This window comes from Cnephaeus nilssonii (genome assembly GCF_951640355.1).
Source record: "Cnephaeus nilssonii genome assembly, chromosome: X".
NCBI classification, from domain to species: Eukaryota; Metazoa; Chordata; class Mammalia; order Chiroptera; family Vespertilionidae; genus Cnephaeus; species Cnephaeus nilssonii.
Genome location: NC_137071.1, coordinates 11651800 through 11666701, shown reverse-complemented (window position 1 = coordinate 11666701; position 14902 = coordinate 11651800). Strand labels below are relative to the sequence as shown.

Below are 14902 nucleotides of genomic sequence, written 5' to 3'. Positions count from 1 at the left end.
AGGAGATGGTACCAACCTAGGCCATATGAAATCCCTGGGCTAGATTTCACTGATGCCAGATGCCTCTGCCATGGCGGCAGGCACAGGGCCTGGCCTGGCGCTGAGAGGAGAAAGACTGGAGGAGGTTGCGTAGGCAGGGGAGGTGGAGGAATGGGGCTCGCACTGCAGCTGCTGCTATCAGAGAGTGGCCTGTGGCTGGTGGCTGGACCAAGGCATCAGGGTCCTCCAGGTTTGAGGCTCCATTTGGCCTTCACCTACCTGACCTAGGTGAACAGTGGACAGATCCCCGCAGCCTCTGCCTGGATTCTGGCTGTTGCTGCCACCACTGCCTGCTCCTGCCACTGTGTACAAAGTCCTCCCACCTCGACTCTCCTGCAGTGACCTTTGCACTTTGCACAGCCCTTTCTAAGAATGTGTTATAGCTTATTTGATGCGGTTGTATTACATTTGTTGGAGGAAAAGCAGAAACTTTTCCAAAAGATGGGCTTTCTTCCAGAGTAGGTCTTTATAAACAGTTCATTGAGTATCTTTGTTTTGTTTTGTTTTGTTAATCCTCATGTGAGGATATTTTCCCATTCATTTTAGAGAGAGTCAAAGGAACAGGAGAGACACACAGAGAGAAACATCTCTGTGAGAGAGAGAGACATCGATTTGTTGCCTCCCTCATGTGCCCCGACCAGGGCTGGGGACCAAGCCTACAACCGAGTACGTGCCCTTGACCAGAATCAAACCCAGAACTCTTCAGCCTATGAGCCAATGCTCTATCCACTGAGCCAAATAGGCTAGGGCTCTTTTGGTGAGCATAAAGAGAAACTAACCATAGTCTCTTTCTATTTATGCATGAAAATTGCCTTTGGGATCTACTCTTTCCTAGTCTGGCAGGAAATCTCCAGAAGGTCTCATAGCCAATTTTTACCATCTAAATAACCAATCATCCTGTGGTCACTTGGAAGCAGTTAGTAGCATCATGTAAGTATAACAGTGAAAACCCTACACTTCTAAATATTGGGAAATTTCTGTCTACTCCAAACTGTCACCTTCATGGATTTTGTCGTCTTGCTAGTGATGTGTGTGTCGGTAGGTTGAATATAGTACTTCTTTTTGCCTTTTCTCTTTTCATCTCCTCCCTCCACTTGACCACTACTCCAGATGTGGTTCCCAGGGAGAAAAGTGCATGTGGGGTAGAACACGCCCTAGCAGGGTCGTTAAAGGTGTAATGTGAACAGAGGAAAACCTGAGGCTATGCTCTAATGGGTCCATTTTGATTTCCTAAAGAGACCGCAGACTGCTGGCTCCAGTCTCATCAGATGCCTTTCTTCTAACTGGCCACTAAACTGCCCCTCACCCCCAAGTCTCCTGTGAGGCACACTTGTGTCAGGGTCATTGCTTCTCTGGGTGCTCTACCTTTGTGCTTTCCTTTTCAGACAACGGAGTACACTTGCTTTTACAGGGCTCTCATGTCGACGATGGAAATCACAGTCCCTCTCTGCATGTGATGGAAGTGCAGTTCCTATTTATTCAACCCAGCCTTATTATATCGTCTGGTGAGGCTTTTTCAGCCCTGGATTCCCGATTTCATTTGCATGAGTCAGGCAGTAGTTCTGGTGTCCAGCTAACTGAAGAAGACAGGAGTCAAGCATTCTCAAGCTTGTTTTCATTTGATTAAGGTCAGGAGGAGGTGATCCTTGTCTCATCCTCATGAGGGTGGAGAAAATGCCCACCATTATTGCTTCCTCAGAGTGTACTGGTACATACTGACTTTGGAAACACAGAACTTTCCCCTCCAGGGCATCTTCTTCCCTCGCTTCTCTTCCTCTATGAGTCATATACCAGAGCATGTCTACTTTTATCTGAGGGGTCCATGGGTGTAGCCTCTGTCTCGACATTAAACTCCCCTAAACACCCAGGCATTTGCTGTTCTCTCTTCTGTTGGGGTTTTCTGTCTCTCCAGGTGCTTCCCTTGGGTGTTCCTTTTTAAAGTATAAGCAAAACTTTATTTATAACATAATACACGTACCTTCCATAATTTCTTCACAGTCAATTTAAAGAATAAAACCTCAGGCTTAATTAGAATTTACGTTTTGCCTTACATATTCCAAAATCTGTCCATGTCCACTTTGGAATTTTAATCGTGCCTGATACTATGCAATAGGGTACACCTTGATCAGTGACCAAATTCCTAACTTTTGTTGTTCAACCATTTTTTTTAAAATTTAATAAATCTTTATTCAGATTATTACAATTGTTCCTCTTTTTCCCCCCCATAGCTCCCCTCCACCCGGTTCCCACATCACCCTCTGCCCTTACCTCCCCCCACCACTGTCCTCATCCATAGGTGTACGATTTTTGTCCAGTCTCTTCCCGCACCCCCCACACCCCTTTCCCCCCGAGGATTGTCAGTCCACTCCCTTTCTATGCCCCTGATTCTATTATATTCACCAGTTTATTCTGTTCATCAGATTTTTTATTCACTTGAGTTTTAGATTCACTTGTTGATAGACATGTATTTGTTGTTCATTACTTTTATCTTTACCTTTTTCTTCTTCCTCCTCTTAACCCTTTGCACTCACTTGCTTTTTTCTCGATTCCTTTATTCTACTCGGGATTTAATTTTTTAAATACCCCAGATTTTACAAAGCGCAGCAGTAGAATAAAAAACTGGAGTTTCTTTTCATACAAACTTATTTATTTGGATTTTTTTATATTTCAAACTATTGATACATTCAAAGAGTAATTTTAATCTCTATAATTTTTCATGGTGTGATATTTTTTGAAACATTCACCCACATGAAGACCTGGTTTACATTCACATGTTTCGCAAATATAAATCGTCTCTCTTCTTCCTCCTTTGATTTTTCTGTTAGAACAAACAACACAATCTTTGTGTTTTTTGTTAGAGTGAGGTGTGATTATATGGAGCTTTCCATCTAAACGTTGCTCTAAGTTAGTGGATAATAATCTACCACTGGAAGTTAGTGTACCATCTCTGAATTCTCCAACAAGATCATGTACTAGTTTCCTAATTTCACATGCGTTATCGGTTTTTCATTTTTTCTTTTTTGGCATCAGTTGAGATGGCATTTACATTTTACTTGTCCTTTCATGCTAATGAAAACAAGAAAAGATATGGAAAAATAGACAAAAATTCCCCCCCCCCCCCCGCGGTGAAACTACGTGTCGAGTGTGGCTCGACATACGAGCTGCTACTAATGCTAACCGTGTCGAGTTACACTCGACATCCGAGTGCAAAAGGCTAACCTTTTGCACTCGCACTCGGATGTCGAGTGTGACTCGACATGGTTAGCATTAGAATAAAGGAATCGAGAAAAAAGCAAGCGAGTGCAAAGGGTTAAAGAATACCTTTCAGCATTTCATATAATACTGGTTTGGCAGTGATGAACTCCTTTAGCTTTTTCTTATCTGTGAAGCTCTTTATCTGACCTTCCATTCTGAATGATAGCTTTGCTGGGTAGAGTAATCTTGGTTGTAGGTTCTTGCTATTCATCACTTTGAATATTTCTTGCCACTCCCATCTGGCCTGCATAGTTTCTTTCTTTTTTTTTTTTAATTTCTTTATTGATTAAGGAGTCACATATTTGTCCTCATCCCCCCATTCCCATTCACACCCCTCCCCATGGATGCCCCAACCCTCTGTTGAACTTAAGCATTGGTTAGGCTCATATGCATGCACACAAGACCTTTGGTTGATCTCTCCCCCCTCCCCCCACCCTCCCCTATCCTCCCTCTGAGGCCCGATAGTCCGATCGATGCCTCCTTGTTTCTGGTTCTGTTCTTGTTCATCAGTCTATGTTGTTCATCATTTCCCCTAGATGAGCGAAATCATGTGTCACTAGAGATATACTTATAAGAATTGAATGTGCGACGAGCAATAATAGTTATGCTGACAGGCAAATGAATCAGTCTGTAGTGAGTTTCTTTCTGGTCCAACAGTTCTTTTGAGACCCAATATCAATGTCCACCAGTTCCTTATGAGTACATGTCGGCACTGACCCCTCAGCTCTGGATGGTGGACAAATGGTGGTAATGCAGGTCCGACTCCCTCTGGTTTGGTCTCGGCCGGATCCAGGGGCACGGCTTCACCCGGATCCAGGCTCACCCGGATCTAGGGGCACACGGCCTCGCCCAGACCCAGGATTCAGCTTCATCCGGACCCAGGGGCGCATGGCCTCACCCGGACCCAGGGGCGCGTGGCCTCTCCCAGACCCAGGGGCGCGTGGCCTCACCCGGACCCAGGGGCCCACGGCCTCGCCCGGACCCGGGACCCAGGCTCACCCGGGTCCAGGGGCCCACGGCCTCGCCCGGACCCGGGACCCAGGCTCACCCGGGTCCAGGGGCCCACGGCCTCGCCCGGACCCGGGACCCAGGCTCACCCGGGTCCAGGGGCCCACGGCCTCGCCCGGACCCGGGACCCAGGCTCACCCGGGTCCAGGGGCCCACGGCCTCGCCCGGACCCGGGACCCAGGCTCACCCGGGTCCAGGGGCCCACGGCCTCGCCCGGACCCGGGACCCAGGCTCACCCGGGTCCAGGGGCCCACGGCCTCGCCCGGACCCGGGACCCAGGCTCACCCGGGTCCAGGGGCCCACGGCCTCGCCCGGACCCGGGACCCAGGCTCACCCGGACCCAGGGGCGCACGGCCTCGCCCGGACCCAGGATTCAGCCTCACCTGACCCAGGGGCGCATGGCCTTGCCCGGACCCAGGGGCACGTGGCCTCACCCGGACCCGGGGCCCAGCCTCACCCTGACCCAGTTCCCAGCCTCACCCAGACCCAGGGGCACGCGGCTTCACCTGGATCCGGGACCCAGCGGGGTTTCATCTTCTTGATCCCAATTCCTGTTGGTCAATTCCCTCTCAGCAATTCCTTCGGCCATTTTCTCAGAGTTCCAGGGCAGCCACCGCAGAACTTGTTGGGCGGCGGGCTCGGCAAAGCTCCGGTGTGCCCGGTGCGTGGCGGCGGGCTGGTCCGGGGTGGCTGCGTCGGCCCTTGGGTCTGCAGCGGTGGCCGGTCGCCGAGCGTGCGCACCTGGCCGCTTCCGGGGCGTTGAGATTCTTGAAGGACTCGGAGGTCAGCAAGCGCGTAGTCTCCCACCCCATGTCTCCCAGGGGCTCATCTGTCCGTGCTCGGCAGCGAGTGAAGCCTTCCCCTCAGCCGGAGACCGCTGGGGGAACTGCGCCGAGCACGATCTAGGCCGCCATTGTGTCGCCTGAGCCGTAGTTTTTAAAGTGTGGTCTTTGGGTCACCGGCATCAGCTTCATCCCTTGTACCCCTCTCTTTTATTCTAGTTGTAGAGCATCTGCTCAGTCAGCCCTCCGGTGGTTCTGGATGGTGTCTGCTCTGCTCTCCCGTCGTAGTCTCAAAATTGTTGTGGTAGGCAGCAATCAGGCTTCTGCCCTATGCCTCCATCTTGGTCCTTGTTTGTATAGTTAAGTCTTGATTGTTGTTGGTGTCACTGGGAGGAATTGTCCTCCAGGCCAATTGGCCGTGCGGACCCTCTGGGTCTATAAAGGAAGATTTGCTGTGCGGGAGACACGTTTATGTGCCGGGTCTTGGTGCAGCAAGGCTTTGGCGCTCACTGAGTCTGCCTCTTGAATGTGTCCCTTATGGGAGTGGTTGAAATCTGGTGTCATCTCACACCGACCACTAGATGCCCTCGTTTCTGGGTCTCCAATGGAGTGTAGGTCAGCTACTGCCTGTGGCCCCTCAGCATGAATTACAGCATCCCTTATATTCGTGACCTGTTTCGGTGTCTTCCCCTTTTGGCTGCCTCCCTATCGCTCAGCTTCCCCAATATCCCTAGGTGGTCGCTCTTGATACCCCCCTTTGTGGGCTGAGTGCAAAGTCTTGGTGTTGTTAAGCCTTGATTGCTGTTGGTACACTGGGAGGATGTGACCTCCAGTCCAGTTGGCTGTGAGGATCAGCTGTGTCTATGCCGGGAGACAGCCCCATTCAACTAGCAAAATTGTAAAAGCCTCTGTGTTCAGCTTGGATGGGGCGGAGTTACAGGGCGGAGCCTACCGCCTTGGCTTCCCGTCAGCCCCGCCCTATGAGGTTCCTGTGTCCCTCTGTACTCCCAGCAAATACCTCTGAGAGAAAAGCGCCCTGGAGTTTCGCGCGCTGCCAAACAGTCTAGTCTCTCCCCCAATGAATCTGGATTCCCAGATTCTCGCCCGGAACTGGGTTTCCGTGTAGTCAGAATTGGGGCTCACCACAGTCTGGCGCTTTTGTCTCCTTCCCACCAGGGCGACTCAGCGGCACAGTCAACAGCCCATCCTCCGCGCACAATCCCCTGCGCGCCTCCAGTGCTCTGCTCTTCGCCGCCTCTCTGCACCTCTGCCCCACAGCCCAGCTTTCCCCAGTATGAGCCTGGCTTCCCCGGGTCTTTCCCAGAACTGGGGTTCAGTGCAGTTGGAACTGGGGGTTCAGCACAGTCCGGAGCCCTTGTCTCCCTCCCGCTAGGGCAATCCAGCGGCACAGGCAACAGACCCTCCTCTGCGCACATTCCCGTGCGCGGCTCCGGCGCAACTCCTCCGTGTCTCCGCCCCACAGCCCAGACTCCCCCAGCATGAGCTCGGCTTCCCAGGGTTTCGTCCGGAACTGGGGTTCAGTGCAGTTGGAGCTGGGGTTCAGCACAATCTGGCGCTTTTATCTCCTTCCCGCCAGAGAACGCCAGCCAGGCCGTCAGCCGCCCCTTCCTCTCCGGCTCCGTCTTCCCTGCACGCGCGCGGGCTCGTGTCTCCGCCCGTGTCTCCATACCTCAAGCTTTTACAGCTTCCCTGATTTTCCTTGTGGTCCTCTCTTTCCTTCTAATTGTGGGCATTTCAGTCAGCCAGCTTTCCTGTGGTTCTGGATGATGTCCGTTTTGATTTTTAGTTGTGTTTTTGAAATTGTTGTGCCCGGCTGTAGGTTAGGTGTTTAACCTATGCCGCCATCTTGGTTTCACTCCTCCATTTTCTTTTTCTGGCCTGCATAGTTTCTGTTGAAGAAATCAGCTGACAGTCGTATGGGTGCTCCCTTGTAGGTAACTAACTTTTTCTCTTGCTGCTTTTAATATTCTCTCTTTGTCTTTTGCTCTTGGCATTTTAATTATGATGTGTCTTGGTGTGGTCCTCTTTGGATTCCTTTTGTTTGGGGTTCTCTGCACTTCCTAGACTTGTAAGTCTATTTCTTTCACCTGGTGGGGGAAGTTTTCTGTCACTATTTCTTCAAATAGGTTTTCAGTATCTTGCTCTCTCTCTTCTTCTGGCACCCCCATAATTCGATGTTGGTATGCTTGAAGTTGTCCCAGAGGCTCCTTACACTATCTTCAAATTTTTGGATTCCTTTTTTTTTTTTTTTTTTTTTTTTTTTTTTTGCTTTTTTGGTTGAGTGTTTTTTGCTTCTTTGTATTTCAAATCTTTGACTTGATTCTTGCAGTCCTCTAGTCTGCTGTTAGGTCTCTGTATAATATGTTTTATTTTAGTCAGTGTACGTTTAATTTCTAGTTGGTCCTTTTTCATATCCTCGTGGGTCTCGCTAAATTTATCGGCCTTTCTAGAAAATTCTTGAAAAACCTTATAACCGTGGTTTTGAACTCTATATCCATTTGTTTGCTTTCCTCCATTTCTTTCATTTGTGACCTGTTTCTTTGTCTCCACATTTTGCCTGCTTCCCTGAGTTGGTAGAGTGGCTTTGTGTGGTAGGTGTCCTATAGGGCCCTGTGGCTCAGCCTCCCTCAGTTACCTGAGGTGGACTGTGTGCACAGCCTTGATGTAGTTAAGTTTTGATTGTTGTTGGTATCACTGGGAAGAATTGATCTCCAGGCCAATTGGCTGTGAGGATCAGATGTGTCTACGCTGGGAGAACTTCTGTGCTGGAGATACCCTTATGAGACAAGACTTTCAAAATTGCAAAAGCCTCTGTGCTCAGCTTGGATGGGGCAGAGTCTCAGGGCGAAGCAGGCAGCCTTGGCTTCCCGTCAGCCCTGCCCTATGAGGCCCCTGGGTCTCAGTGTCCCGCAGTAATCACTGCAGGCACCTCTGAGAGAAAGCCGCCCTCGAGTTTCGCCTGCTGCCAGACAGTCCAGTTTCTCCCCGAATGAGTCTGGGTTCCCAGAAACTTGCCCGGAACTGGAGTTTAGCGCAGTCGGGAGCTTCCGTCTCCCTCCCACTCAAGAAAGCCAGCCACACACTCAGCAGTCAGTCCTCTCCGTGTGCACGCCTGCAGTCCTCTGCCTTCCGCAGCTCCCGTGAGTCTCAGTGTGCTTTCTGTTTTCCCGACAGTACTGAATCCCCCTGAATGAGACTGGATTCCCAGAGTCTCGCTCGGGACTGGAGTTCAGCGCAGTCGGGAGCTTCTGTCTCCCTCCCGCTTTAGAAAGCCAGCTGTGCAATCAGCCGCCTGTCCTCTCTGCGCGCATCCCTGTACCTCAGCTTTTTGCAGCTCCTCTGAGTCTCAATGTGTTTTCCTCTTTCCTTCTAGTTGTAGAATTTCCACTCAGCCACCTTTCCTGTGGTTCTGGCAGGTGTCCGTTTTGTCTTGTAGTTGTAGTTTTGATATTGTTGTGTGAGGCAGCCGTTTAGGTGTTTACCTATGCTGCCATCTTGGTTTCCCCTCCCATTTTTCTTTTTTAAAAAATATACATTTTTTTTTTTTTTTTTTTTACAGAGGAAGGGAGAGGATAGAGAGTTAGAAACATCAATGAGAGAGAAACATCGATCAGCTGCCTTCTGCACACCTCCTACTGGGGATGTGCCCACAACCAAGGTACTTGTCCTTGACCGGAATCGAACCTGGGACCTTTCAGTCTGTAGGCCGACACTCTATCCACTGAGCCAAACCAGTTAGGGCTCAACCATTTTTCTTGTTCTTGCTCTCTTACTCCATACATTCTAGAAGGTTTGTTAGATTTGTAATAAACTTGACTTGCGTCCATCTTTTTAAACAAAATATATGCTCGCCCTAGCCAGTTTGGCTTAGTGGATAGAGTGTAGGCCTGCGGACTGAAGGGTCCCAGGTTCGATTCCGGTCAAGGGCACATGCCTGGTTGTGGGCTTGATCCCCAGTAGGGGGCGTGCAGGAGGCAGCCAATCAATGAGTCTCTCTCATTGATGTTTCCATCTATCTTTCCCCTTCCCTTCCTCTCTGAAATCAATAAAAATATATTTGAAAAACAAAACAAAACAAAAAAAACACAAAAAAACCCCACAAAATATATGCTCAAAAAATGCCCACAAATTCAGCTACTAAAACTCCTTTAAAGATCTTCTTTGCCAGTAGTTCCAATGTGTGGGCCATCCGTACTCCCCACTCTGGGTAGCCCAAATCAACCTTGCCTTGGATGCTTTCCTTTTAAGACAGTCTTTGTCCATTCACTTTCGCAGACTCCGTATGTTAGCCATGGAAAACACAGTCATTCTTTCAGCAGGTGTTAGAAGTGCTGTTTGCGCCAAACCAGTCCTCTCTTCTACAGTCATATCCAGTCAGTTCCTTCCCAGGCTCAGCTTCATTGAATCACACAATGGTTCCACTGTCTCTAACTGCAGGGGACATATGTCAAGCATTCTGAAGGTGTTTGTCAGTTGCTTGAGGCATGGGGAGAAGTAATCCTTGTCCCTCCTTTGTGAGGGTGGAGAAAATATCCACTATTGTCCCCTTTTCAGGGTCTACATACAAACTTTGGAAAACACATTCCTTTCTTGTGCTGCTGGGAGAATTGCAATTCTCTCTCATATCAGCCCCTTCCCTTTTTACTGACAGGAGCAGTTCCAGCCTCAGCTATTATTCCTATACTAGAGGCCCGATGCACGAAGACTCTTGCAGGAATGGGCCCTCCTTCCCCTGGCTGTCGCCATTGCCTTTGCTCTGGCCAGAGCTGCCTTTTCCGCTCGGCCTGGAGATGCCTTTCTGCCTTTCCACCCTGCCGAGAGGCCCTGCCCCCGGTCGCTCGGTGTCTGTGTATGCAAATTAACCTGCCATCTTCGTTGGGTTAATTTGCATACTCACTCCTGATTGGCTGATGGGCATCGCAAAGGTACGGTCCATTAGCATGTTTCTCTTTTATTAGTGTAGATGATTGCAGGGAACATGAATGAAGCTTTCTGAAATGTCGCCCTTAGGTCAGCTAGTCCAACCCCCATCCTCATGAGGCAGTTTTGTCGTGTCAGGCTCTGTTGAGAAACGGATTTTCGCCATGCCCTCATTTGAGTGTAGATATGCAGAATAGAAAACCACTTAGCTACAGCCTAGAAGTGGCTCCCCCACAAGGACATATGCTACCATTCGCATTGAGGTCATTAGTCCCTTGGTTTCCCTATTCTCATTTTGGTGTGTGTGACAAGGAATGGGAGAGGGCTTGGCCATTTGGCTTCATTCTTCATTTTACTCTCTCTTTTTTATGTATTAAAGTGTCAAAATGTAAATGTTTTTTGTTTTTAGTAGAATAATAATTTGGCCCCTGTCCTTGGCCTTGCATGTCTCTGGGTATGAGATGACAAAAGTGGTCTACACTGTGTGGCAAAAAAAAAAAAAGAAAAAAAGTTATGATGACCTTTTATTATACACGAGGTCATTTTGGCCATGTTTGTGCCTACGATTATTTCCTAGCATCTGGCAATGCATCCCGTAGTCTAGGTGGGCGAGAGGGTCAACAGAGTCACCCCACTAGGGGGTTGTACATTCCATGTTAGAGTGGATAAGGCACCTGGGATCTGGAGCACTTGCCTTGAACCTGGTTGATAAGTGGATGAGATGAGGCTCTCCTGCTCTGATAGCACATTAAGAGCAGAGCAGGTTAGGAGAGACCATTGGTCCCTGGGATCTGTCAAGCAATGCAGACCAGGTTATGAGAATTGTGGCTCCTTGGGGTGTACTAGCACACCCTTGTGTACATGTTGGGTGATGGGTAGCATAAGGCTCCTCCCCAGTCCAACCTCCACCAGGGTGTGTGGGCCAGTTTAGGAGTAAGATAGGTTCTCTGGAATGCAATGGTGGATGGTTGAAACAGTTTGGAGGTTAAGACAGCTAGAGATAGGATTGAAATCACCTGCCCAAATGGTGCCTATATATTGTTCAAAGTATATTTTTTAGCCCAGAGAATGGCTGAAAGTACATGCATATCCGTGCTTACTACTGTCAGTTGCTCCCCCTACATATTCCCCTCCACCTTATTCCCTAGGCTCCCAAATGAGGAGAGTAGATGGTCTTCAGGAAGCTGGTGTTGTAGTGTCTGTGTAAAAATATCTGTGGTGTGTGTTTCTGCAAAAAGTGTCTGAATGCAGCTGATAGAACTTGTAGTGAAAAGGTAAAAAGTTAAAGATTTTGTCATTGAAAGGCCCGCAAGCTGATTTGTTGTATACACTGTGAACTAATAGGTAACTGATATTGAAATGTGTTACATGTTGAATTGTGAATGTTCATATGGTATGAGCAAAACTTCTCTTACGTTCAACTAGTGGCCCTGTGCACGAATCCATGTGTGAGTACCTCGCTGCCGCTTGCCTCAGCTGGCCACCCAGCCCACCGCCGCTTGTAGCTCTCTGTGGCTCATAGTTCACTGCACCACCCTCCTGCTTTTTGGTCGTTATGTGTCATAGCGTAACAACCATTTGCACATTACCTCTTTATTATATAGGACTAGTGGCCTGCTGCATGAAATTCATGCACGGGGGGGTGGGGGTGTCCCTTAGCCAGGCCTGAATCCTCTCCAATCTGGGACCCCTCGGGATAACCAGCAGTCGGACATCCCTCTCACAATCCAGAACTGCTGGCTCCTAACTGCTTGCCCGCCTGCCTGATTGCCTGTAACTTCTTCTGTCTGCCAGTCTGATTGTCCCTAACTGCTCCCCTGCTGGCTTGATTGCCCCTAACCACCTCTGCCTCAGCCCCGCATTCGGGACCCAGGATTCCCTCCCCCAGCCGACCACAGGAGCCTGGGATTCGGGCTTCCCTCCCTCTGGTCAGCCATAGGTGCCCAGACCGGCTGCAGTCACAGTGGATGGTGGGCAGGTGCTGGCGCCCGGGACCGCAGGGTGGGCGGCTTCTCCATCTCCCAGGCCACAGCCAGTCGCAGGTACTGGTGCCTGGGACTGCAGGGTGGGCGGCTTCTCTGTCTACCAGGCTGTAGCCAGCCGCAGGTGTTGGCACCTGGACCATAGGCTGGCAGCTTCTCCGTCTTCCCTGGGATGAAGTGTGGGCGACTTCTCTGGCTGGGTGCAGCCTGGAATCAGGCGGCAGGCCGCTTCTTGGTCTCCTGGGCTGCAGCCAGCTCAGGCGCTTGGGCCCGGTTTCTCTGCCTCCCCCAGGACGTGGGGCAGGCGGACGTGAGGCTTCTGGTGCTGGCTGCGGCCTGGGATCAGGGGGAAGGCGGCTTCTTCGTCTCCCATGCTGCAGCCAGCCTCAGGCACAGGGGCCTGGTTTCTCTGTCTACCCCAGGATGTGGGGCAGGCAGATGTGAGGCTTCTGCTGCTGGCTGCGGCTTGGGATAAGGGGGCAGGCGGCTTCTTGGTCTCCCAGGTGCTGGCGCCCAACTTCTCCAACCCCCACAGGGCCAGAGCGGTGTGGGGCGGGGCTGCCTCCATGTTTTCAGGTTAATTTGCATACTCACTCTGATTGGCTGGTAGCATAGTGGAATGACAGTAATTTGCATGTTTCTCTTTTATTAGTGTAGATACTTCACTGTATTATGATGTCTTTTGTTGATTGGCAAGTTGAAGGTGTTATTCTCTATGGCGTTGGATGCCAACCAGCAAGGGAAAAGTACGATCCCCAACAAAATTCAGGGCCTGCTTGCCAGTTATGTTACTTGAAACAATTTAGGTGATTTCACACACTGTTTCCCATTTGTAGGCAAAGAACCACTGCTGTATTTCTCAAACTACAATATTCCATGTTTCTGAGGAAACAGTTGTTGGTGCTATAAAATGGCTACAAAATTTGACCAGTTTGTCTTACAGTAAAAGAGAAAAAATTACATGGAGCGTTGCCCCACGTGCTTTTGGAAGATTGACTCCTTAGGATTGTAAATTCCCTTTCCCGGAGGCTGATAAGGTCCCAGTGCCCTTGGGAAAGATACCACAGATTGACTAGCCAAGTATGGAACAGAACCTAGGAGCAGTAGTAGTTCTCAGGGATAAAGTATTTGGTGACATTGGGCAGTAGGTTATACAGAAATGTACTGAGGTCCATAAGTACTGCGAGTAGAAAAGAGTGATAGTAACGATGTGTTTGGGAAAATGCCCCAAGGGGAATATATGCACTCGGCTTCTAGGCTTTTCCAGCTGGACTGGGGGACAAGGAGTGCAGATCACCTGGTCATCTTTGACTGACACCACATTCCAAGCTAGTCTGGCTGCAACTGCATTGCTAATGGCAGGAGGAGGAGCAGGCGACTTAGATCCCCTTGCTGAGATGTGTGGTCCTCAGTCTGATATGTATCTAGCACATGCAGCACCATCTTTTTGCCCAGCCCTTTCTCTTTTCATTCTTTTTGGGCTCTAAATATGGCAATCCCCCCGCCCCTCACACACACACACACACACACACACACACACACACACACACACAGGTAACTCCCATTTAGGTCAGATGCTGGTACTAATAGTGCTTGTGGAAGTATATATCTGAGTAGTAGGTCTGCTTGGTAGAAGTGCATATGTTTTTTAGAAAGATTATTCGCGATAACTTCTCTCTAAAAGTAAGTTTGATGGCTTGATCAGTATGAAGTAACAGTATGAACTTTTTTGTTAATCCTCACCCGAGGAATTTTTTTCCATTGATTTTTAGAGTAGAAGGAAGGGAGAGGGGGGGAGAGAGAGAAACATTGATGTGAGAGAGATACATTGACTAAACAACACTGGCTAGGGCACGATTATGAACTTTTAACTTTTAATATGTAATCAGGCTTATTCTACCTTCTCTCAACATCAAGAGAATCAGAAGCAGTTAGTGAGGTGCTAACATGTGAGGAATAATCCGGTGATTCTAGGAGGTACCTATGTTACTGGAAATGGGCCATGTGGTTTATTCTTCCTTCCCTCATTTGGATAACCAAATGGAACAGGAGTTGGGTAGTGACTCTGATAGCCATTCCCTCAATAAATTCCTGTTTTCTTTTCTGGGCAAAGGCCACATTGGAAGAGGTGGGAATATCAATTTTGAAATGTGGTATACGGGGTTTGGGGCTGTAGTCACCAAACTGGGTTTCACCTCTGCTTCCTTGTTTCTTCATCTGAAGAAGAGGATCCCAAATGATAGTCAGAGGTAACCTTCTCAAGGTCCCTAGTAACTTAGAGATCTCCTCCTTGCTCTCATCCTCATTTTCAAAGCTGACAACAATGAATGCATTGCTTTTCTTTCCATACCAACAGCACATCTCACATTGGCCCACCCTCAGAATGAGTTTCTTTGGCAAGCCCAGGTCAGTATAGAAGACGTGGCTGCTCTCACAGGCTTTCAAGATGTTAGGATCGCTCTAGCCAGTTTGGCTCAGTGGATAGAGTGTCGGCCTGCTGACCGAAGGGCCCCGGGTTTGATTTGGGCAAGTGCACGTACCTCAGTTGCTTGTTCCTCCCTGGCCCTGGCCCTGATCAGGGTGCATGCAGGAGGCAACCAAGCAATGTGTTTCTCTCACATCAATATTTCGCTGTCTTTCCTTCTATTTTTCCAGTCTCTCTAAAATCAATGAAAAAATATCCTCTGGTGAGGATTAAAAAAAAAAAAGATGATAGGATCAACTCTGAAACTTACTGACATGAATGCATCTTGTGGGCCTATCCCCCCCTTTTTTTTTTTTTTTGAGGATACCAGTGATTTTTATCTGGCATACTAGAGGCCCGGTGTACGAAATTTGTGCACAGGTAGTGTCCCTAGGCCTGGCCCGTGATCAGGGCGGATCAGGGGCTCTCTG

The 14902-nt window shown here is 49.2% G+C and overlaps 1 protein-coding gene and 1 pseudogene across 2 annotated transcripts; both read right to left on the bottom strand.

Moving 5' to 3' along the window:
• Positions 1 to 39: 39 nt before the first annotated feature.
• On the bottom strand, positions 40 to 9294 carry LOC307096089 (protein CEBPZOS-like; the record flags this gene model as incomplete). The annotated part of the gene is made up of 3 exons (XM_079765659.1): positions 40 to 100; positions 8853 to 8952; positions 9228 to 9294. The coding sequence occupies 3 exons, from the start codon at positions 9292 to 9294 to the stop codon at positions 40 to 42; spliced, it is 228 nt and encodes a 75-aa protein (XP_079621785.1).
• A 4655-nt stretch (positions 9295 to 13949) lies between these two features.
• Positions 13950 to 14748, bottom strand: LOC307096088 (protein BTG3-like; annotated as a pseudogene). Its single transcript has 2 exons — positions 14743 to 14748; positions 13950 to 14467 (listed from the first exon to the last, which is right to left on the bottom strand). The product of its transcript is annotated as a protein BTG3-like (transcript).
• Positions 14749 to 14902: the final 154 nt, after the last annotated feature.